We start from the raw sequence: 24,042 nt of genomic DNA on the forward strand, positions 1-24,042 counted from the left end.
TTATGAACTTTAGTCGCGCAGTATCCCATGTGTTGAGGACGTTTACTTGGCTGTTTATTTGTATGTGTGTATCATTAACCGCTTTGTTCGGCCTATTCCGAAGTTTTCATGGATCCATTAGATGAACACGGGAGACCTATCGTTTACGGTTTTCTTTGTTTACACTTGCACAGATGTTTTCTTGTTTTTGTGCTCATTTGGGAGCACGGATTGAACTATGAACTATGATCTATTTAGGCTTGATCACAATCTGATTACACCCTTGTTAAACACTAGACATACACGTGTTGCGCGCAGTGATTATTGTTATCTGTTATCTATTAAACTTGATTTCTCACCAACACGCAAGTGTTTGACGTTTTATTTTAACACATGTTCAGGTTTGCTGTAGCTACATTTGGAGCTTGTGGACACGTAGGACGTTTTTACTTTTGGACCTAGATTAAAATGTATCAAGACAAGTTATTGTTGTTTGAATATTTTGCCTTATAATATAATGATTTATGTTGATTTATGTTATCTTGTGTTTACGTTGCGCGTGCGCGAATGAATATATTTACTAAATATTGACACCCAATAGTGTCACGAGTAATGAAACAATATGTGGCGCCCCGATGTATAATCCGCCTTTGGTCGGGGTGTTACATTGGCTATATAAAACTGATTATCGAGTGACAACCTTGCGTTTTTACAACCCAAGTACTTAGTCTTCTTTTATCACAATCAAACGCGTTTTCACGAACTATATTTTTTTAGTTCATCCCACAAGTAAATGTTAACTTTATCAATATTGAAAACCTGAAATCGGGGGAGAGAATTGTTTCTCATATTGTTTAAAACTCGTTTATTGCTTTAGCTCTTTTTGTTTATCAAAACCAAACAACAAAATCTTTGAATTTATTTTTCACTTAGTTTAATATAGATAAATTATTGTGCTACTTAACAACACATTTTCCACAAACTCCCTGTGTTCGATACCCGCTTGCCGCTATCTAATTAGTTGTAATAGGTTTATTTTTGAGTGAGTCTTCGACCTCACGTCAGTACCTCGTGAAAAACGGGTATAATCGAAGTCACAATAAGCCTACACTTCATGTAAAAAACAATGGGAGTAACCAGCTGGTGTGCGTACACTTATATGTTGATGATATTAAATGTACAAGTCAAAGTTCAAAGCTCATCAATGAGTTCAAGGAGGGAATGAAGAAAGAGTCTGAAATGACGAATTTGGGTTTGTTAAAATATTTCTTGGGCTTAGAAGTTACTCAATCTAAGCAAGGAATATTTGTTTGTCAAGAAAAGTATGCCAAGAACTTATTATCTAGACTTATAATAAATGGTGGCAAAGTTGAAGATACTCCTATGAACTTGAGTGAGAAGTTAATGGTTGATGACTTGGCAGATAAAACAAATGAGAGGATGTACTGAAATTTGGTTGGCGGTTTGATCTATCTTACTCATACTCAGCCTGATATGTCACACGTTGTTGGAATTGTGTCCAGGTTTATGCAAGCTCCATCAAAGATACATCTCAGTGCAGCCAAGAGAATCCTCAGGTATGTTACAGGCACAACTCACTTTGGAATGTGGTATGAAAGGGGTTCTATGGTGGAACTATGTGGCTTTACTGATAGTGATTGGGCCACATGTGTGGATGATCGAAAAAGTGTTTCAGCATATGTTTTTTCAGTTGGAAGTGGAATGATCAGTTGGAGTTCGAAGAAACAAACAATGGTGGCTCTTTCAAGCACTGGAGCCAAATAAATGTCAGCTACAACAGCCACATGTCAAGCTATGTGGCAAAGAAGGATGTTGGAAGATTTAGGTGGTCACAAACAGGAGCAATTGTCATATTTTGTGATAATAAATCTGCCATTAATCTCAGCAAGAATCCGGTTCTAAACAGTAGGTCAAAACAAAAGCATCACTTTATTAGAGATATGATGGCACAAGAATTGGTTAATCTTAAGTATTGCAATACTAATAATCAGGTAGCTGACATAATGACAAAGGCATTGGCAAGGGAGAAATTCGTCTATTTCAGGCACATGCTTGGAGTTAAGGAGTTTGAATCAAGGGGAGGTGTCGAAATATGATTCAAACTAATGCAGCCTATTATTCAGGAGTGTTATTTTTAAGTATTTAGTTTTTGAATAAGGGTTGTTGGGCTTATTTGTTATGTTGGCCGAGTCTTTTGCTTAGAGCCGTTCAAGTTGTTATATTCTTTTTCTATTTATTGAGGCTTATTGCTCTCAAGTTGTCATTCACTCTTGAAAATAATAAAAACCCTAAGAATCTGCAATTGTTCTTGCAATCTTGTTCTGCAGTTTTTCTTATACCAACAGGTCTCTTCTTTCTGTCAACTGATATAATAAGAGAAGAAACATGTTGTTTAGAGTTAATGAATCTATCCAAGTTATCTTCTAAATTCTAATGCAACTTGTTCAACAAGATACCAAAACCCGGGTCATCCTGTAGATTTTCTAAGATGTTGATGGGTGAATCCGGGTGGTAATTTTTGGCAATTTCAACATGATTATGGATAAATGGCTGAACATGGTTTTTCTTCTAACGGGAAATAAACTTAGCTATGATAAAAACGGGTTGAGGGGTGGGTCAAAAGTGGTTCAAAGCATACTCAAAATGCGGTAAATAAATAGTTTATTATTTAAGATAAAAGAGATTGTTACTGAAATTTGAAATAGCCTAGTTTCTGTAAGTATTTGTAATTAGCATAGCTTTTGTAGGTTACATGTAATTTTATGGCTCGTTAATTTATCAATTATTAAAGTCTATAAAGAAAAATCAAGATGGTATTTGGGCCAGCCTAACCCGTTGTGAGCCAATTTTAATCCATGCCAAACAAAGTCGAAGAAAGTGTCTGTGGGTTGGTCCCAGCTCAACTTGACCCGTTTAAATTACGAAAATTTTTATCTTTGGCATGTATATATTTTTACATTGAAACATAAGACAAACGGGCAACAAATTGCGTCGCTTTAAATCGATTTTTAAGCCCGCCCAAAAGAGAAGTAACAGTAATTGGATATTTAGAATTTTTTCATGATTCCTCAGTCTATATATTTTGACTTTAAATTAAATATATAGAATCAAGTTAAAAAAATTTAAAATATTTATTTACATACTTGAAATAATTATACAAAAAAATCCAATAAATAGTTATAAAAACTTTCACTGGCATCAAAACTGAAAAATTACTTTATAAACACATTCATATGACAAGATGAGCTGATTTCTTGGACCCTTTGTGTAATATATTTCCAATAATATTATTGATTGGTTTTAAAAGTTTACTTCTAATACTTTTTCGTTCTTAATTTACTTTATAAACACATTCATATGACAAGTTGCGTCATTCTTTATTATTACACAAACTCAGTTTGTAGAATCGGAGGTCGTCAAATAATCACCTAAGGGAGTGAGGTTCGGTGACAACGTAATGGTGGTTGTTACAGAAATAACGGTAGAGAGACATCTACTAGTAGGAACACGTGGTTAAGAACAACAAAGATGGATAAGACAAGACATCTACCTAAATCTTACTTATCAAAATCCTGACACACCTAAGTACTAATCTACACATTCTTCACAGGCCTAATTACTATGTTTAAGTTTTCTACAGGAAATAGCATTTGCTCTGATAACGTAGCTGTAACACCCCAACCCGGAATGGGATGACGTGTCACATCGTACGGAGGTATGCAGAGGCAGAAGACATAATTCCACTACTAAGCAATCTTCATAAGCATCCTAACATTTATTTCACTCTGTCCATCCCGCCCAAAGTAACCTGTGAACCTGTGTGAGGGAAAAAAATTACGGAATGAGCGGAATGCCCAGTACGAAATAATAGGCTCGAGTATTAAAACGTTTTCACTAAAAATAGGAAGTTTAAAAAAAAGCTTACGATGACGATAAAAACAACAGTTTTCAAAATCAATAAAATAGTTTCGATAAATAGTACACAACTATTAAAACAGTTCGCGTAAACAATAAGCTGAAACACTTTCGAATAGGTCAAAATAATAACTTCTGAGTCAGAATAGTAACAGATAATTCAGAACAGTAACAGATGATTAATAACGGTACATATATTTCATAATAATAACAGATAATTTAAATAGTAACACATAGTTCATATCATACGGATGTACCCATGAGCCGAACAGAAACAGAGGTGACGATATACAAGGGGCCATTCTTGTATACCAATCACATGGAATGGGACAGGTTGGCACACCTACATCCATTCCCAGAAACAGATACATAAATTAAAACAAATCTAGGATCGATCCATAGGCCTCCTAGTAGCTATGCACCACACCTGTACCTAGGGACGTCGTGAACTGATCTCTCCGTCACGGAAGGAGCACATGTTGTCGGTGCCACAACAACATGCTCGTGGGACACGCCATGAGAAGCATAGCACTCAGGGTAACAAAGCATAAAAATATTTATTTTTGAAGCATTTAAAAATTCAGTATTGGAACACGCGGTAATGAGCAAGATTAATTTAAATCTACTACATGCTTGTTTTTGTTAAAACGTAACAGACAATTAACATATTATAGACCCAAGTATAACATATCGGAAAACTGAGCATGACATGAAGCCCGCACACATCTTTGTTAGCAGTACTTTGATAATATAGTCGAATGTTTATAGATATGAAATACCGCATCGTATCCACCACACCCAGAAATGTGATCAAAGTTTGGTTTCCCATGATGTTCGAAATTCATATTACTTCCGTGGAACATACAAGTTTCAAATGTCTTGTTGCAATGAAACAAAATAATCGTAAGAAACATGAAACAAGCAGAAAGCCAAAGACGTTAAGAGTTTCAGGTCTTAGTCAAGGAGTTATCACAAGCGAACCAGATAACAAGGAGAGGGTAATGATCCGTACCTTAAAAGATGCTTTGCAGTGGGGTCAGACTTGTTCTTTTAAGGGGATGTGATATAACCTACAAGTAGTGTATACTTTATGAGATTTATACTTTAGATTTTCACTATTGTACGTTTACTTGTATATTAATATGTAAGTTCTTAAAACTTCAAAGGTTATTCTGATGGTTAGTTAGCTTGCTATCTATTTATACAATATTTTTTATTACATATTTAAATTGTCTGATAAAATGATGTATATAAGTAATTTTGTTAAGGGTTTAAAATTTCTAGAAAGTAAAATTTCACTTGTTTTAAATATATATAACTTCTTTAAAACTTAATTTTATGTTCTTCTGTTTCATAAAAGAAAAACTAAACCCTTTTTAGTATTGTACAAATATATTATATTTGATGATTTTGTTTTAGTTTGCGTATGATGGCCTACATATCATTCATAACATGATCATCTATAAGTATATATATTTCTTTCTTTTAGACATGAATTTTAAATGTAAATTACTAAAGTTACCTAACCATCTATGCTTCAGATTTATTTTACGTCTGACATACACTAAGTTAATATATGTAAATAATTGTGCTGGTTGATAATTAACTTGAAGGTTAGTAGAACATAAACAAAAACTAAAAGAGTTTCGTTTACTCTCTTTATTTTATTTGACACTGCATTCATGCACTCTTATTTACAAATAGGTGAAAACCTTTTAATATTTTCTTCTTTCTCGCCATTAATTTTGATAATTACAAAAATGAAAAGATGTCTTCTACATCTCTTTTCCATTTTAGTTATAATTTTATTCGCTTCAGGTGTCAAACCTCAATTATGTATCGCTATTTCGATTTTGCTGTCCATTATCAAATATTTAAGTGTTATATGATCCACATAAATTAGCTTTAGTTTGTTGGTTACCTCAACCAAAAGTCATGGCGCAAAAACGGGTGGGTTGACGGGAACAGTTAGAAGTTTCTACGGTGCTCGTAGATTGCCAGAGACTCGGAGTAATCCAATGATACATAGCAATTTCATACGCTCCCGATAATAGCGGTGATGGAGTGTGTTGTGAATCTGATTGACATTGTTCAGTGGAAGTGACTCGAAGCGAATTAAGAGTTTTTAATGAGCTGGTGAGATGATTTCGGTTCTTATAACCGGTGTTCGAGGCGATGGAAATAAAATATCTTCAACAGTGTCTCTGTAGAAGGAAATGATTAAAGTATTGTCTAGTTCTTTATCATTTCTCTTTGCCATCAAGGAAAGACAAAGGTGATGCCAGAAACTTCAATGAAGAAAGAAAATAATAGACAATGTTAAACTCTTATCCAAATCAAAATTAGGCTTGTGCATCAACATGGTTATAATTGTATGGTTTCTTTATAAACTTATTAGTTATCTTCTACTCTTTAATTATTATTATTATTATTATTATTTATTTACATCATTTACGTAAGATATGTGTGTGTATTTTTTTTCTTTTGACGACTTACTTATTATATTAATATTATACTAACTGTTATATTTAGATTAGTGCGAGTTGTTTGATCCGCTGCGAAGCGGCGGAGTCTAGTGTAATTAACTTTTTTTGTCTTTCTTTGTCTTAAGGTTCACAACTGCAAGTTGTATATGAAGTGGTCGCGTTGCAGGGAAGTGTAAGACAATAAAAAAGGAGAAAACTTTGAACAAAAAACCCAGAAACTTTGACATGTAACAAACCGCACATACTATTGACCAAATTCATTTCTAACTAGTACAGGTTGGGACCAAAACGATTTTGACTAATTGTTTCCGGCCCGGTTTATAACCTAGACCAGTTTGGGCCCATTAACCGATTGGTACACCTCTATATATTACTATGAAACCAGTTTGCAATCGCGCTTTATAACGAATTTCACATAATACAAAAGTCTTAATATTAAAGAAAAATAATTACACATCTACGAAATCACCCTACTACAATACATGTACCTCTTTGACTTGTTTATAAAAAAATAAACACGCAATCACTCTACTACAATCTTTGTACCTCTTTGAGCTATTTATAATAAATAAACAAAAATGTTGTGGACGAACCTGCAGATTGATCACTTATGGGCCAACTCACCTAGTCACATTCAATTTTTGGTAGAGTTCTCAAATGCAAGTGCTTGTGCCTCCAAACTTGCGCTGCATAATCATATACAAATCTTGCTACCATCTCTCTTTGCTGTTTTATCATATTTAAGCATATCCAACACCTGAAATCTAGCAAAACAAAGTATAGTTGATATCTAAAATCGAAATTAACTCTATAAGTCTATAATAGAGATCATAAACTTACCTGCAACCTGTGCACTATGAATAACATAATTCAAATTTGGCCCGTCTCCTTGGAATAAATATTTACTTCAATATGACCAGCAGTATGACATGCATACTTAGTTGGAATAAATATTTAGTTATGAGTAGATAAATTCTCTACCAGTTCCCAAAAACGTTTGTGTAAACAAAATCTAATTAAGCAATTCTTCACTAAGGTTTGAACTAAAATAGTAGGATGACCCGTCGCATCAGTGTTTAGAAGACGATTAACAAAAGTAGTCGAGGTATCTTTCATCAACCAGACCGACCCAAAGTTGTCCAACACGGCGTACACGTTGTAGCACGGGTGTCAAATCAGCAATCAAAATATTGTACTAATGAAAATAAATCAGAACATGATCTTTTGTTAGAGATTTTATTTCACACATATCTTCTTGCAACATTGTACAACAATGATCTTTTGCTATATATACAACTAATAAAAACGTTAATGTGCTCAAATGATCATCACGGCAAAAAAAGTTGTTTAAAGTAACTCAAAGTTTCAAACTGAATCTAAATGCTCAAACCATTATAAAACCATCACCATAGCACGAAGAGATCAAAATAAATCAAAGGTGCAAAACAAACAGGCTCAGGTCCGCTAAACAGCTGCAACATACGTTGCCACGCCAGAATCACAGCCATAAACCGTAAAAAATGAGAGATTCATCAACGAACATCACCATTCGCCAGCCACCACAAACCAATCCACCTCCACCAAAAGTTTTCCCCTCTTTCGACCGCTGACAGCAACACAATTACTAACCATAACAACAGTCAACCATCGGAAAAGACGTGCCCGCCCAGAAGACCACACAACCTCCACCTAGGTTTCCAAAATCGGAGCCGGCAACAGTAGTGTGATTGGGGAGCTGACAGTAGTGATCAAGGGCTTCAAATGATCCAAGATATATCCCAAAAGCACCACAGTTATGGTTTTATATCAACAAAATAAGAAGCAAAACGAAGGCATAAGTTGAAATTCATGCATCTTACCAGACCACCGCCACCACCAGCTAGGGTTTCGAAATAAACCCAGCAAACAGAAAACAATTGTTTACTCAAAACCGGTCCAATCGCTTAATCGTGATGAAGAAACACGAATCTAATTCAAATAGGTTAACACGAGTAGAAGCTTAATGTAGATGGAGTTTTAATAACATTCCGATCCGATTAAACTTATCAAACTGGCCATTCCGATCCGATCCAGTTTTAATAACATTTTACAAATCTATAATTGTTATCACCAATACGTGGTCAAAACCTGGTGATATACCTGACCATACCCAGAACAGAACAAGTTGTTGACATTTTTTATCATACCCAAAACGAATTCCCACTGAAATAGCCGGTTTGTGCAACCCTGAAAAGAAAAATGTAGATGGAGTAAGAGTAATGGCATTTTCATCGGGCCACATAATGTATTTGGGCTAAGAATTAAAAGAAAATACACTTTGTTTTCTTTCTCATTCATTCGGGCCTAACAACAGACACACACAGATCTTAATAATAATAATAATAATAATAATCGATTTGGGGGGGGGGGGGGGGGTTTGTTGATGCTTTTATGTTACTTGAATTACAAAGCAAGTAGTTCGGTTCGGCTATTCAGTTGTCAAAACCTATCATTCTCTGCACAAGCCCCTGTTGTTTTACATTTTGCCCTCGTTTTTCATGGGAAATGGACACGCAAAACAACACTTTGTGGTTCTTCAAACACAAAGGCTTCGACGACAGCAGCGTTAACCAACTCCTCAAAAAATGCAAACGCCTCGAATCTGTCCACAAACAAAACCTTACCGAAAACTGGGACTTGTTGAAGAAGATTGGCATCCAAGAACGAAAGCTCCCCTCAATCGTCACAAAATGTCCTCGAATCATGACCCTTGATTTAAACCAGAAACTCATCCCAATGGTCCAGTGTCTAACAGCCTTGTCCGCAAAACAACATCAAGTCGCCTCTGCCATAACCAAGTTCCCACACATACTCACCCACAGTGTTGGTGAAAAGCTCTGCCCGCTGCTCTCTTTCTTCGGTGTGTCCGGTTGATGCAGCGGTAAAATGAAATTGAAGATCAAAACACGTTGATTCTATGAACTTCCAAACCCCCAAATCCCACCCAAAAGGCAAGGGAAGATGAAGAGAAAATAATTTATTACCAAATTCAAGTCTATCTCTTCAGATTACATCAACATAATATAAATAGAGTTTCAAATACGAAATGGGCCATAAATGGGCCATGGGCCAAACACAAACCCAAAAACAAAAACATAATAAATTGACAAAAAAAACATAAAATGACTCATAACTTTATTTAGGAGTCGTTTCTGGGCTTCGGACAGGGTAATGGGCCTGAAACGGAGCTTCGTGGGCCAAGTTATGCCCGTTTTCGTGGGCCCCTTTGGAGACACGATCATGGGCCTCCAAATATAACATGGCCTGTTCATCAATACTTGGGCCTTCATCACCGGTACTCAACTCGGTAGACTGCTTTTACATAATGATCAGTTTTTTAAAGCCTAACTTCTGTTTCAAACTGATCATCGTTGGTTCAGTACCAACATCACCCAATTGTGTGTTTAAATTTTTGGTCAAGTTGTTAATGGTAGCCCAGGTTCACTAATCATGTTTGTTTTAGTATGCGTATGTTTAAAACTTTAATTGTTTTGAGTTCGATACGTTTGTTTTTATCATCTTGAGTGCTATACGTTACGTTTGAATGTCTGTATTAGTGTTCGTATGTTTGAGTGTTTACTCTTTGACTTTTGAGTGCGATATGTTTGTATGTTCATATGGTTCAGCCATCGATTATTAATGCCAGCCTTTTGAATGTTGCGTATGGTTTAGTAAACCACGGTTCGGTAATCAGCAAAGATCGGAGCTGAGAGAGATGGACCCATGAAACCAACCAGCCCTAACAAAACCCGCATCGACTCGTTTGTAAGAGGTCTGGTTCTGGGTTCGATAATGCCCCTAGGGCTTCCAGTCTAGGTTGGCCTGTACACATTACTCATCAGGTCGACCCAGCTCCAAATTTTCTTAAAAAATAAAAAAACTTATTAACCATATATTCAGTAGTTCAGTGTAATCTAGTTCAACAAAACAATACTTTACTTGCACAATATTTTCAGTTGGGTGCAGTTATATATATGATACTCAATTACATCTATCTCGCCAAAATTCAATCAAGACCATGAATAATAGCTTGTCGAAAAGTTACATAACTTTAGGAATCATTAAACGGATTTTTAAAGAACAAGAAGCACAAGGTAGCACAACAGATGCCATGTCAGCAGCGGTGTCATAAGCCTGCAATGAAATCTTGTGTCCTTCCAACAACAATTCAAACCCCATGTCTTGGAACTCCAAAGAATCAAGCAAGAAGCGATCGCCACACCGACACTGATAAAAGAGCTCCACCACGTCAACGCCAGCATCCATCACCGTCAGATCCTCCAACATGACTTGATCAGCATCATCTTGCCTTGAGAGCTTAAGCTCCACGTCATATAATGCCCGTGAGTTTACATCTCCCAGGCTGTTTGGATGTCAAGAAATAATCTTGTTTCAGAGTTTGTGGTATTCTTCTTATCTGGATGGGAAATGAGGAGGGCGGATTTGTAGCTTGAACGGATTTCTTCTTGGGTTGCGTCTTCGTTCACGTTTAGAACGTTGTAGTGATTGCATGATCAATAGCTTCTTCTCTCCCTGCAATATATGAATGACAACATAGCTTGTAAAGTTATAAAATAAACAAATAGTCATTGTATTGAAGAAGCATAAACACAGAGATATTTTGAATCTCTGTTTGCGGTTGGTTCATTCAAGGATTGTGAAAGAATGAACATCTGACTGATTTATTAATTAATATGAATACCTACGCCTACCTTACCTACCTAGGGTTTGAATATCAATTGAAATTGATAGATTAGAAAACTACAAAGAGATAGATGAGATGAGATGATTGCTTACAGAACCAAACCAAACCAAACCAAACCAACCGCCGTCTGGTAACACTAGTTGTTGACGGCTGCTTTCTTTCTTTCTTTCTTTCTTTGATGTCAAGGAAGGAAGGAAGGAAGGAAGATAAGATGGGTTTTATTTGTTTCATCACCTTCCTTATATTATCATCTATAGTCCCTCGATATTTATTGATTTATTTATATATAATCACCAAACAATACTAGATACTACAACAAAAAGACCTTCATTTAAATTAAATTAAATTAAATTAAATTAAATTAAATGTTTTCTTGATTGATTGGATCTACCTATGATATGTTTATACATAAAAGTTTATTTATACATATACATTATTATTTGGGTTTAAGTAAAGGAAACATCTGTTAAAAGTTGTTGGGATGGTCAAAAAAGTTAACCATACGCGACACAAAATGCCACATTACAACTTGACAACCAAACCAAACCAAACCAAGCCATACAGAAAGACAGATGCTCATCCAAGCAAACTTCACAAAGGTCATCAAACATAAATAAAACTATTAATTAGTAATTCTCAGCCCGCTAAAATATCTCAAATTACACTCAACTATCATAATAACTATTCCTTCCAGATCCACAAACACAAATTACTTCAAGTTACCAAAACTGCATCATATATATATAGTAGGGGTAGGCACACACAGTCTACACATTTTTAAGAACTTATAACACCTGAGACCCAAGGAACCACTAAAGGTGCATTCCGGTTATTTCTTCTGTAATTATCTGAATATGTATCCTTGAAATTAACTCTTGGCTGTTCCGCCTGCATACAAAAATGAGAAATGAGAAGTCAATCAATCATCAGAAATTTTGAATCACCGCATTCATCACAAAAAGTCTTTTTTTTTTCCACTTCATATTGTCCCCTCAACTTCTCCAAATGAATAATCTTCTTGGAAAGTAAGCCAAAAAAGAGATGTACACTTTACAAGGGCAAGACATAGGCCTGTAAACAAACCGAACGAACATGAACAAGGGCATGTTCGTGTTCGTTCATTTAACTTTAAACGAACACGGGCACTTTATCGTACAAATATTTGTGTCCATTCATTTATAAAATGAACATGTTCATGTTTGTTAGTTAAAAATATAAACGAACAGTTCATAAACATAAACAAACATCAAAAACCAAATATTAACGACATATACGAACAAATGTAAACGAACACAAACACAACATAAATGAGCACTATTTTCAATTAATATCTAAAATATAACTTGCAAAACAAAAATACTATTTAACTATTTTTATTAATATGTCAACGAATATATATGAACGAAAGAAACATGGTGTTCATGTTCGTTCGTTTATTTAAATAAACTTATTGGTGTTCGTTCGTTTAGTCATATAAACAAAAAATTGTTGGCGATCGTTCGTTTATTAAATAGACGAACTTCCCACCGAACAGTTCACAACAGTTTACGGAACTTTTGGTTCGTTTACGGGCCTAGCAAGACATTTTGGACAAAATAGGCAAGAACCAATGATTATTCTAGAATCTAAATCACCACAATCAGTCCAAAATTGCTCATTTATACATGTTTTTGGTGTTTTTTATGAGCTTTTGCAGGATTCATGGTTTGGTTTTCAAGAATAAGTCAAAAGTATGAGGCTTCAAAAAATTAGGCACCCTTTTATTAATTATAATCTGTACACATAAACTAGCAACGCCATGCTTGCGGTGCGCGCATATAATGTATATATGTGTGAACCCTCGGGTGGGCAAAAGTAAAATTGCACTAATTTTGACGTTATTTTACTAATCTCGTGAAAATAACGTTAAAAGTGGCGGAAGGTTAATCAGGCATCATGTGATGGCGTTGATAGCCGAAAGACAAGGGCACATGCACCAATCAGCCGGTGTCCCGATGATTGAGTGTTATGTGCCTTATGTCCAAGGCTTGATGCAAAACTACTATCGAGCCGGGGGTCTCACCGGAAGCAGCCTCTCTATCCCTATGGGATAAAGGTAAGGCTGTCTACATCTTACCCTCCTCAGACCCTACCATAGCATTGCTATTGGTGGGATATACTGAGTACGATGATGATGATGATGACACATAAACTAGCAGTTCTTAATTTAGTCCCCCCCCCCCCCCCCCCCCCGTTTTGTTTTATTTCAAAAGGTAGTTTGGATATGTAAATAATCTTCAAACACGTTCTTTGAAAAACTATGCATTTGCAATTTTCAAGGGATAGAAGAGAACTTAGACACAATTGGATGTGTCAACATCAACCCACTAACTAGTGAATAGATCGACTGGAATTATGCTATCTCTAAACACTCAAAACAGGTAAAACAAAATGAATTTGCTTAAAGGAAACGGGTCAAACACTCAAATACATCCACGGGTTGGAATTAACAAAATTGAATTTATAATTTATAACACCTCAGATTGTCCTAAATCTTTTATTCAAGAAGTAATATTATCGTTGAAACACTATAATGCTCATAAACATATTTAAATTGAAATTTAATTAAATAAAGGACAAAACAGCTACTAGTCGTTTCAACATGTTACCCAACCTAATTTGTCATTCAAATTAACTAGTGAATTAGTCAATGGGGATTATGGTTTATCTCTATTGAGTCAAATGGGTAAAATAAATGAGGGACGAAAACGGTCCAAATCGTATTTTACTTCAATAATGTCCTAAATCTATTTTTTAACAAGTTAAAATATTTTGAAATAATATAATGTTTGTAAACATATTTGGATAAAAAGTTTAATTAAAAAAGGACAAAAAGTTAATCTTGTCAGTCAACCCAATCCTACCCATTCACCAAGAACTACCCATTTCAACACAATACAGTTTATAATACTTACGTCAGATTAAAAAAAGAAAAGAAAAAAGAGAACAAATAAAGAAAAACTTACATATTTCAACCAGCATTCTTCAAGTTTATGTTGGTATATATCGGGCGAATGGCATCCTTCTTCAGCAGGACAATAAACCCAAATATTACATTTCGTTTCATCGGGTCTAGCAGTTTTAGCTTGATTTAAACAAGCCTGACAACACTCATATGCACTTTCTTTATGATGAGTCAAACCCCATTTGACTGCATGACCACCATAATCAGTATGAAGCTCAGCATTACATTCAGCCGGTAACCGCCTTCCAGCAAGGATTGTATCATCTAACATGTCAAAGTGATTAATGATTGCATGAAGAATTACAAAAAGAAGAGAAAATTGCACAAATAGTCGCCATGATTTTGGTCCCCAAATTTTAAAAATGGCAAACTTAGTCCAATCAGTAGTGAGAGGGTTGCGCTGCGCATTTAGTCCCCAACGTTAATCCCAGTAAGTTTTTAACGGAAAAGTGATGCCATGTGTCATTCATTTGAGGGTAATTGCGTCTTTTCAAAATTTTAAAAGACACAGTTACCTTCAGCTAAATGGCACATGATATCACTTTTTCGTTGAAAACTAGCTGGGATTAACGGTGGGGACTAAACGTTCAACCCTCTCAGAAATGTTTGAACTAAGTTTGCAATTTTAAAATTTGGGACCAAACTTGCAAATTGGTCAACGCACAAGAACAATTTGTGCAATTTTCTCTAAAAAGAAAAATAAAGAGGATGTAATTAATTACCAAAATCAGCTTCACCCTCGGGTTTGTCATCATGTACATTGTTGACTACATTAACAGTTATCCAGAGGCCGATTTTATGTGACAGCTCAGCCCAACTGAATTCCAAGGCTCTTGCAAGTATACCTATAAACATGTGCACATATCATGTTTAACTTTTTAAGGTCAAAGAGATAGTTTTTCAAAATAATAAGTAAAGGTTTATAAACTAATAAAAGATTATAAGACCTGCTTCAACTGGTAGGATGGATGAATTTGACTGCTTCCCATGAGCAATTCTTTTGGCTTGCTTTAGTTTTTGCTTACGCCAGCTTTCAACTGCCTCTGTGGATCAAGATATTTGGACAATTAGATGTTTGCGTGTTTGACAAGTTTCAGTTATTTAATGAACAGATAAATGGAATAACCAAAACGGAAATTTTGTGAACAGAAGAGATATTTTTTTGTTAAATGCATAGTTATTAAAAGCCCTCGCTTCTTGCGCCTAGGCCCATTTTCCAGACGAGGCTCAATAAATGTGCTTCTAGTTCCTGGGCGAGCGCTTTGTCATAATCTAGAGAAGGAAAAAATTAATGATCTTCAATATCGATTACCCTAATCCTAAATTTGAAAAATTAAGAATTGGGGTTGAAAAATTAAACTGATTCCAACAAAAACGGAAGCCTGGAATTAGAAGAGGATAAGAGTCGAGAAAAAGAAACGCAACGAGTGCGACTGAAATTTAGTTCTAGGAGTGGAGAGGTCAAAGCCTCAAAGGAATTGCATTGAACATTCTGTTATTCAAGTTTTAGAATTACATTTGAATCTTGACTATTTTAGAACTTTTGGTACTTTTTTGAGGTTATTAAATGTTATATAATAGCTTTTGTTTATTTTATTTGAAGAGTGGTATGATTTTTCTTATACATAGTATACTTTTTTATTTCAGTGTGCTTATTTTTTCTCAGGCCCTAGCTGTTTTGTGCCTCGGTGTATGAAAAATTTAATTGAAAGTCGGGAAAGGAAAGATGATCAAATGCAGAGTTACGTACCATGTTGTAAAGTTGTGTTAGCACCAGCCTTGAGTCCCCTCAGTAGTTGTAGTTGTATAATCTCATTGGTCAGATTCCGTTTCAAGGGTTGGGGCAATTCTTCTTCTCGTCGTCTATCAAGTGTTTGTTTGATCTTGAAACAATAAAACAAGCCATTTAATTAAATCTGTCAAATGATGAACTACAATTAAAAAAAGATTGAAGCAAATCTGGGTTCCGATTCTTTTCTTATTCGCATGGATTCTTCCATTTTTTGAATCTGGTCCGGAGTGTAGGCGACAGCTGTAGAGACGAAAAAGAATAAACAAAATGCATTGTTGTTTTATTACCGGAGCGAGAGTCTTGAAAGTATAAAGGTTCTGGAAAGCATAAAGGGCAACGAGGATGTTAATGGAACAAATGATGACGGTGATTCGTTTGTAGGAACAACATTTGGGCACCCTTCTGCTGCCGTTGTTGGAATTGGAATAAGAACAACTATGATCTAATCAGGCCTTGCCATCTTCTGTTTCTGTTTCTGTTTATGTTCATACTACATCATCATTTTCATTCCTGTCGGTAGTGGCGGATCAATCAAGAAAACCAAATTGCTTGCTAAATTTGGGATTTGATTGATGAATTGATGATGATGATGATGATGATGATGATAAATATGAGTTTTGGGGGAGATGTGGGTTAACTTGTTTTTTGGCGAACCAAAACTCACCGCCACAACCAGGCGTACAGGCAGCATAAAGAAGGGCTGCCCGTTTAAGCTAAAAGGAGGCACAACCGTGCTGGTAATTTTTGGAAGCTTGAGGTCGTAAACGAGACGCACAACCACGACCCATTCGTCTTTAAGGAGGGTCACGCGTATCTAAGGAGAATGTCTGACGAGATGGTTGATATGGTTGCGGGGTTACACGCGGATGGCCTGAAGACGCAAAAAATAGCTCAACTGTTACGCCAACGGTTTCCCGGAGCCTGCGTTATTGACAAGGACATACACAATCTTATAGAGAAGTGGCGAAAAGAAAATAGAGTTGGCGATACCCCAATGCAGGTTCACGATTTTGAATTTGATTTGATGCAATGGATGTTTAAAAAAATATATTAATGTCAAATAAAAACCGTTTGCAGGTATTTGAAAGACTCCTGTTTAATAACGGGTTCGTTTATCACACATGGGAGAACCCTGCCACAAACCGCGTAGAGGACGTATTTTTTTGTCATGACACGTCGTATAAAATGTGGCGTGCGTTCCCCCATTTGTTGCTGATTGACACCACGTACAACACCAACATGTACAAGTGGCCGTTTGTTCAGTATATTGGCGTGACGTCGAAGTCGTTCTGTATTGCGCACGCGGTTCTACTTAGGGAACGCCAGACGGATTTCACATGGGCCCTCGGGTACCTCAAAGGTATGCTCGAGGATTCTATTGAGCCGCGCGTCATAGTCACCGACAGAGACACCGCCCTGATGAATTCTTGTAAACAAGTATTCCCGAATGCTACCAGAAACCTATGCCGGTGGCACATACGTGAGAATATAAAGAAAAAGTGGAAGGGTATCTATGACAGCGAGGCAAGAGAAGATTTTGCTCTATTATGGTCGGTCTTGTGTGAGTCTCCACGTTCGATGATTACGAATATAACTGCTTAAAGTTGCAAGAAATGTTATGCAATATTGGGAAAGAAAGTAAGTGCTTCTGATTATTAATATTCAATAAGTGTTAATCTAGTAGTACATTTCATAAGTTTATTTTTGTTTCCTTTTCAGAGGTATGGGACTATATCCATCATAGCTGGCTGTTAAGAGACAAGGAAAAGTTTGTGTCTTGCTGGATGGCCGATCGGTTAAACTTCGGCGAGACTACAACAAACCGAGTCGAGAGTCAGCACGCAAACTTTAAAAGGCACCTTAACGGGGCCAACAACACCCTCTACGTGCAGCTTATGCCCTTGAGCTTATAGATGTCCAGAAGATCCAAATCGGAGCAATATTTGAACAATCCTGGATTAGGTTGAAGAAAGACCATAACCTCCAGGTTTTTTACATGATACATTATAAAGTGTTGAGTAAGGCTCTTACGCTACTAGAAAAGGAGTATGGAAAGCTTGAAAAGATGACCGAGTCCGGACATACGTGCCGACACCAGTTGCGAACGTCTATCGGATTGCCGTGTGCTTGTGAGTTGGAGCGTCACCTTAATACGGGCGTACATATTCCACTAAAATCGATAGACCCGTTCTGGAGGAAGCTTGACTTTGATCCAGTGGTCGCACATGTAGAAGAAGAAGACTTCGAGGCAGAAATGGAAGAGCTTAAACAAACGGTTTTGATACGTCAAGATCCAAAACAGAAAAGAAGTCTTTTATCGAAGATTTGGTCCGTTCTTCCAGGCAACTCAAATAAAAAAGAGCCAGAGAAACGGAAGGACCCTCGCGGGCGTCCAAACTTAAACCAGCAAACAAAAAAGGTGGAGGCCGCGAGGCACAGCTTGTATATCCCTTCCTCGTACCCTACTTCGTCCTCATAGAACATTTAGCAAACCCCCTCATTCTTGGAGCGTTCGCGGTCGCAGTCCCATTCACAGCTTAAGATGCCCCCTCATAAACCTTCAAAACGGTCATCTAAGAAAAAGGAGACTGGAGTTGCCATAGGTTTTCCTTTAGTGGTTTATCCGAAAGATGTTGTAGCGGTAAATCGGTATAAGGGCCTTGTTCCCAGCTGGAGTTACCCTTACATCTCAAGGACCATAGACGTAAAGCCTGACGGTAACTGCGGTTTTCGGGCAATTGCGGAGCGTTTAGGAATCGGTCAAAAGAGTTGGAGGGAGGTTAGGGTTTCCATGATGAATGAGATGGATAGGAACCTAGATTGGTGGAGGGCAAGATTAAATACGGAGCAACCGGAGTTTTTTGAGAGGGCCCTTAGCCAGTTAGATTTTTTTGAAACGGTTCAAGATGCGCCTCGCAACCGTTTGTTTCAGTTACCCGCCCATGGATACGTCATTGCTCAAGCATTTAATTGCGTTCTGATACTTCTCGAGCCGCATAGCAGCCAGACCTTTTTCCCGATGAGAGAGGGAGCAGATCGGTTTCGTGATCATCCGGTACTGGTCATTGCTAATTTTACAGATACTCATTGGTTATATATACAACTTGAATGGGATTTCCCGGTGCCTTTTCCGGTTCGTACTTGGGCCAGATTTGCAAAAGAAGAGGCTTACGGATGGAGGGCCGTGTATGAAAATCGTATAAACGAGTACGCTAGAATCATGTCAAGTTGGCGAGTCGAATGTGATACAGTTGATTTAAACGATTGATTGTATATTTAAATCTATGTATCCCAGCCACATAAAAATATGTAATTTTATGTACTAATGTAACACCAATCAAGGAGCTATTACATTCAGATATATGCACCGTGTTGATAATGAAATAAAGAAACTGTTTGGTCTACAAGTAGTGTTGATATGGATTACAGAGTTGTCAAAAAATAGCATCCACACATCCACCATTAGTTCTCTTCCCACCCGTTTTAGAATGTTCGACGGGTATAATATTCTTGTAAATAACATCCACACCGTTTTAGTTTGTTTGAAACGTTTGGTATTTCTTTTGGTGAAAATTGGTGAATTAGTTTGGGAGAGAGGTGCCATACGCTGTTGTTTTTGGTGATATATGGTTTATGAGCTGGTGGGTGGGGGAGAGGGTGTTGAGATGCTTTAAATCTAGTGGCTTTGTATTTAGCAAAAAAAAAATCTATATCCGCCACGTTAAGAGGTATACGTGATGGTTTTGTTCCATTATTTTCCGACATGTCATGAATCTTGCAGTACCAATAACCCCACGTATAGTCCTTTACGTGACGGTAGGGTTCCATTATTTTTCAGCATGTAAGCAATATTGTTTTCCCCTCTTTCCCTCTAATATTCCATCAAAGGCGACCGATTCCCCTCTTCCCCGTATTATTCCATCTTCCGGCGACTGATTGATGGATGTCTCAATCCATGTCTAGTCAACACTCCTCTGGGTCATCTTTTAAGCCTTCTCGTGCAGATGACCTTTGTGTGAGATGCCGATGTGGAGCCGCCACATGTTACCGGATATCCAGGACCGATGCAAACCCTGGTCGTCGATTCTTGTGCTGTGTAAGTGTTTAATTACTAACGAATTAGGGTTCTAGTATGTTAATTGACGATGATTCCTTTAATTTGCCTTAGTTCAATTTTAGGGTTTAGTGTTCTTAGTATGTTAATCGAATTAAGGGTTTTTGTTTTTTGATATATTAAGTACTTTACAGAAGGAGAGTTGTTGATGCCTAAAATGGGCCGAAGATCCCACATGCCCTAGTTGTGAATAGGTAATTCAAGCAATGGTGAATATGATGAACAAGAAAGATGAGTTTGCAAGAATGAAAACCAAAGAAGTAACAAGCTTGAAGATGTTGCTAGCAATTAGTTGGTTTTTGTTCTTTGTTTATGTTTGTGTTTATTGATTAGTTGTTAACATCTTATTTTGTAGTATGGGATAATGTAATCTTTGTTGTTGTTGTTTAATGTTTATAGTTTCATGTTTCATCTATTTACTTTCCACATTATCAGTAATGTTGCAGCCATGATGAAAATGAGAAGGATCAAATTGAGGATGTTGAGGATGTTGTGAATGTAGTTCAGTTTGACAATGAAGCAAGTCAAATGGAAGACAAAGAATGTCAATTGGCAGAAGATGAGTTGATGTTTATTTTTAGTGCAAGAGGATGAATTATTTTGACCAAGTGAAGAGCATGAAATGGATCCGGGTGATGATTATGACCCTGAGGTTTTGAAAGCAGCTTTCGACTACACCAGCGAGCCGGAGGAAGATTACTATCATGATCCATATGAAAATGATCCAGTGTGGGACTCTGACTGGTCAAATGATGATTGTCATTGGAAGTAGTATTGTACTAGGTTTGAGATGCTTTATTAAGTATGTTTGGTGAATATAAACCGTTTGCAAACAGGGCTTAGTGAAACGAAATGTTTGTGAGAAAAAATGAATTTCTAATTTTTTAATTAATAATGATTTTTTGTCTACAAAGTAAACACACATAACAAAAAAACAATTTATGCATGTTTCAAACAAATAAAACATTGACATAGACATTGCAGTAACAAAATAGCATCTACACATGACGGAGACAAACAACAATTGCTTCAATTTCGAAATCCGCCTGCAAGTTTCTAGTCAACAAGTAATAGTAGTAGCACACACCAGTCGTTACTCCTAGGTGGGCTTGGATGTTCTCAACATGCCTTTTACTTCCTTTTTGGGTTTTTGCGGCACTATTGGGATTTATGAAGTGGGCCATCTAGGCACGTTCATCCCCTAGTTTTATATTGATTTTAATAAAGACTCCAAAATAGCATCTACACAGCCACCAATATCCGTTGGACAACCGCCGTAAAGTTGACCTACGAGACCGTATTATATATTAATAATAATGTACTCCAAAATAGCATTCACACAGCCACTATTTTATCGTTTATTTGACACCGAAATGTATGTGCCTGTGTAGATGCTATTTTCGGACTACATTGTTATTATTTTGTAGGGTCTTATCGTGTTGAATGGGTGGAGTGGTGTTGGGGACTAACGACTTTATTGTGTTATTTAGCCTATAGATTATCGGTTGTTATATAGTTGATATGTTGCTCCCCTATATCCGCCACGTAAAGGCCTTCAAGGGGCGTATAAGGGTAACTCCTAATCTACAAAGTCTGTAAAGGCTGCAGCAGGAGCGTCTGGAAAGCTGCAGTAACCTGTCGTCCTAAACCGCTGCGTTACGAACCTAACACGGCGTATACGACCTCCAAATTTTGTCTACAAAACCCTCTCCGAATTTTCATTCGTTCAACCACACCCTCATTCATGTTTTTCATATTTTCATAAACCCTTTCACATTGTTTCATTTGGACGACTTTTCTTTCACGACACCCAAATTGCTGAAACTCATTGTTGGGTGTGTAGATGTTATTTTGGAGTGACATGCAAGGGTGGGGTTGTCGTGGCCCTATAGTAATGTTAGGTACCCCTCGTCTTAAATGTAAACAGTGTCGTTTACAGGCACTGTGGCCGCCATTGAATGATGGAGGGAAGAGTTTAGGCCTTTCGACGGACGGGTTCCAATGGACATCCAAAAGAACCACCCGAGAGGTGCCGTAAAGATGCATGAATTCCTTTAAAATAACATTTTCGTGTATGTTAACAACATTTATAAACGTAATATTATGTTGTGTAAATGCTAGTTTTTGAATGTAATATTTTTAGTGTGTTCTTGTGTAATGTGTTATGATCATGATCTAATATTTAAAGTATTTAAATTACAAAATATCATAAAAGTGTTACGATAAACAACTAAATGAGAATTGACAACAACTTCAAAATAGCATGTACACAAATTCAAACAAGCAATTTTTCAAGTTGCATATATGTTGAGATGCTGATTTAAATTGAGTGGCAAGATATATTTAACCGCAATGTATGGATCTTAACGTTGCGTATACATGGTCAATTAGTCTCCGACATGTTAGGAATCTTCCAGCACTAAAAGCATGTCTGATGTACGTTTAACCTTCCGGTAAGTATCTAACGCGACGTATAGAATGTTAACATAATTTATGCACCCCGAATTTTGTGTGTAACATATATACCAACATGACCATTACATCCAACACACCAAAAAATCCGCAAAATATGGAAAAAAATAACGACGGGTTTTTCTGTTCTCAACCGGCTCCAAAATCTGTAAGAATCACGGACAAAATTTGGAGGCGTGTTAGGAGGCCGTCTATCGTAGACGTTTCAGGCACGTCGCCAAGTACTCATTCGGGAGGTCCAAAAGAAGTAGATCCTGTCGAACGCCCCCAACAAACAAAGATATTTGCGGTTGAAGTTGAAGAGTCTAGGAGTTGGTCGAAGGATGCCGTTGATTTTTATAACAACGGGGATGCACCGTTTTGCCATACTCGTTTCATCACCAAACCTTTAGATCGTAACTTTTGGGGTGCGCTACTGGGTTTCGAGTCCAACGGGTGTTTGTCATCTGTTGTGACTGACTATTTTAATTTAAGTTATATTACAACAAATTATATAGACCATGTATTATTGTTACATATTATTTTTATATCACGAAATGTTACAGCATGTTGAAGCGTGGACACTTAGAATGATGCGTGTTAGACAGTCAAGGCTATTAAAATATCCAAGCGAAGAACAACGTTGGACGGTGTTGCCTCCTGATTTCTACGTTCATATAAAAGATTCGAAATCGTTAGCCGCTAGGGAGATGGCCGGTGATAAAGAAACATACCCTCCATTTTGGGAGGTTGATTACGTTTATCTCCCCTTATGGATTCAAAAATCGGACTGGCTCCTCATTCGTATTGATATGCGGACCATGGTAATTACCCAATATTGGACCGACACGAGGTGGAGGAATGAAAAACGACGTTATGTTGCGTACTACATTGAGATGATAAGTTTGTTTTTCACGTGGTTTCTTGATGCTATTCACTATTGGACCAGGTCTAGTAATCACATGAAGTATGACATGTCTGTTGGTTTGGTTGAGGTAAATATTCCTCAGGATAACGGTAATGTTTCTACTGCCGGGGTTCTTGTTTGATGATGGAAAACCTTGTTAGAAACAAATCTCTGCTGATAGAAGGTGACGTTGAAGCGGCCTGTGTTAGATACCGTCATCACATGACCAACCAACTGTATAGATGGCGTTGTATTTGATTGAAGTATTATGTTCACATTTTATTGACTTATGTTTACCACTCCCCATTCACAAACCAACCCTAAACCAATCTTCAATTATAAAAGTGTTTAATTGTTTTTTATTAATAATTGTTGTGTTTTTTTTTATTAAAAGTGTTTAAAAATATAAAAAATAATTTCTTAATGGATGGGTATGGCGAGTCTTCTAGTTGCTTTAGATAACTTATAATGTAATTTTTAGTTGAACATCCTTAGCGTATAGTTTTCAAAGCAGCGTATAATGATATTGGAATCACAAAGAATCTGAGTTTGTGCAAACTTACGGCGCATAAATACGTGGCATTAGGCTCTTAACGCGGCGTATTGTGACACCCATAATTTTTCTACAA

At 36.8% G+C, this 24,042-nt stretch overlaps 2 protein-coding genes across 2 annotated transcripts; one reads left to right on the forward strand and one right to left on the reverse strand.

The window, feature by feature from the left end:
- Positions 1 to 11,915: 11,915 nt before the first annotated feature.
- Positions 11,916 to 16,632, reverse strand: LOC143558137 (uncharacterized). Its single transcript, XM_077047036.1, has 6 exons — positions 16,606 to 16,632; positions 15,900 to 16,032; positions 15,097 to 15,192; positions 14,872 to 14,994; positions 14,151 to 14,413; positions 11,916 to 12,033 (listed from the first exon to the last, which is right to left on the reverse strand). Exons 1-6 carry the CDS (start codon positions 16,630 to 16,632, stop codon positions 11,923 to 11,925), a joined length of 753 nt encoding a protein of 250 aa, XP_076903151.1. The 3' UTR covers positions 11,916 to 11,922.
- A 1,851-nt stretch (positions 16,633 to 18,483) lies between these two features.
- On the forward strand, positions 18,484 to 19,209 carry LOC143558138 (uncharacterized). The gene has a single exon (XM_077047037.1). The coding sequence runs from the start codon at positions 18,484 to 18,486 to the stop codon at positions 19,207 to 19,209; it is 726 nt and encodes a 241-aa protein (XP_076903152.1).
- Positions 19,210 to 24,042: the final 4,833 nt, after the last annotated feature.

The sequence above is a fragment of the Bidens hawaiensis genome, unplaced genomic scaffold (assembly GCF_021521415.1).
Source record: "Bidens hawaiensis isolate Kalapana, Puna unplaced genomic scaffold, B.hawaiensis_p1.1 tig00019329_1, whole genome shotgun sequence".
Classification (NCBI taxonomy): Eukaryota; Viridiplantae; Streptophyta; class Magnoliopsida; order Asterales; family Asteraceae; genus Bidens; species Bidens hawaiensis.

Bases quoted from the DNA above. Each gene is read 5' to 3' on its own strand.
- LOC143558138 (XM_077047037.1), top strand. From the start codon at position 18,484: ATGCCCCCTCATAAACCTTCAAAACGGTCATCTAAGAAAAAGGAGACT.
- LOC143558137 (XM_077047036.1), bottom strand. From the start codon at position 16,632: ATGCTGCCTGTACGCCTGGTTGTGGCG. The intron at 14,414-14,871 runs GTAATTAATTAC...TTGACATGTTAG, and splicing joins CGAGGGTGAAGCTGATTTTG to ATGATACAATCCTTGCTGGA. The intron at 12,034-14,150 runs GTAAGTTTTTCT...TTTTGTATGCAG, and splicing joins AAGAATGCTGGTTGAAATAT to GCGGAACAGCCAAGAGTTAA.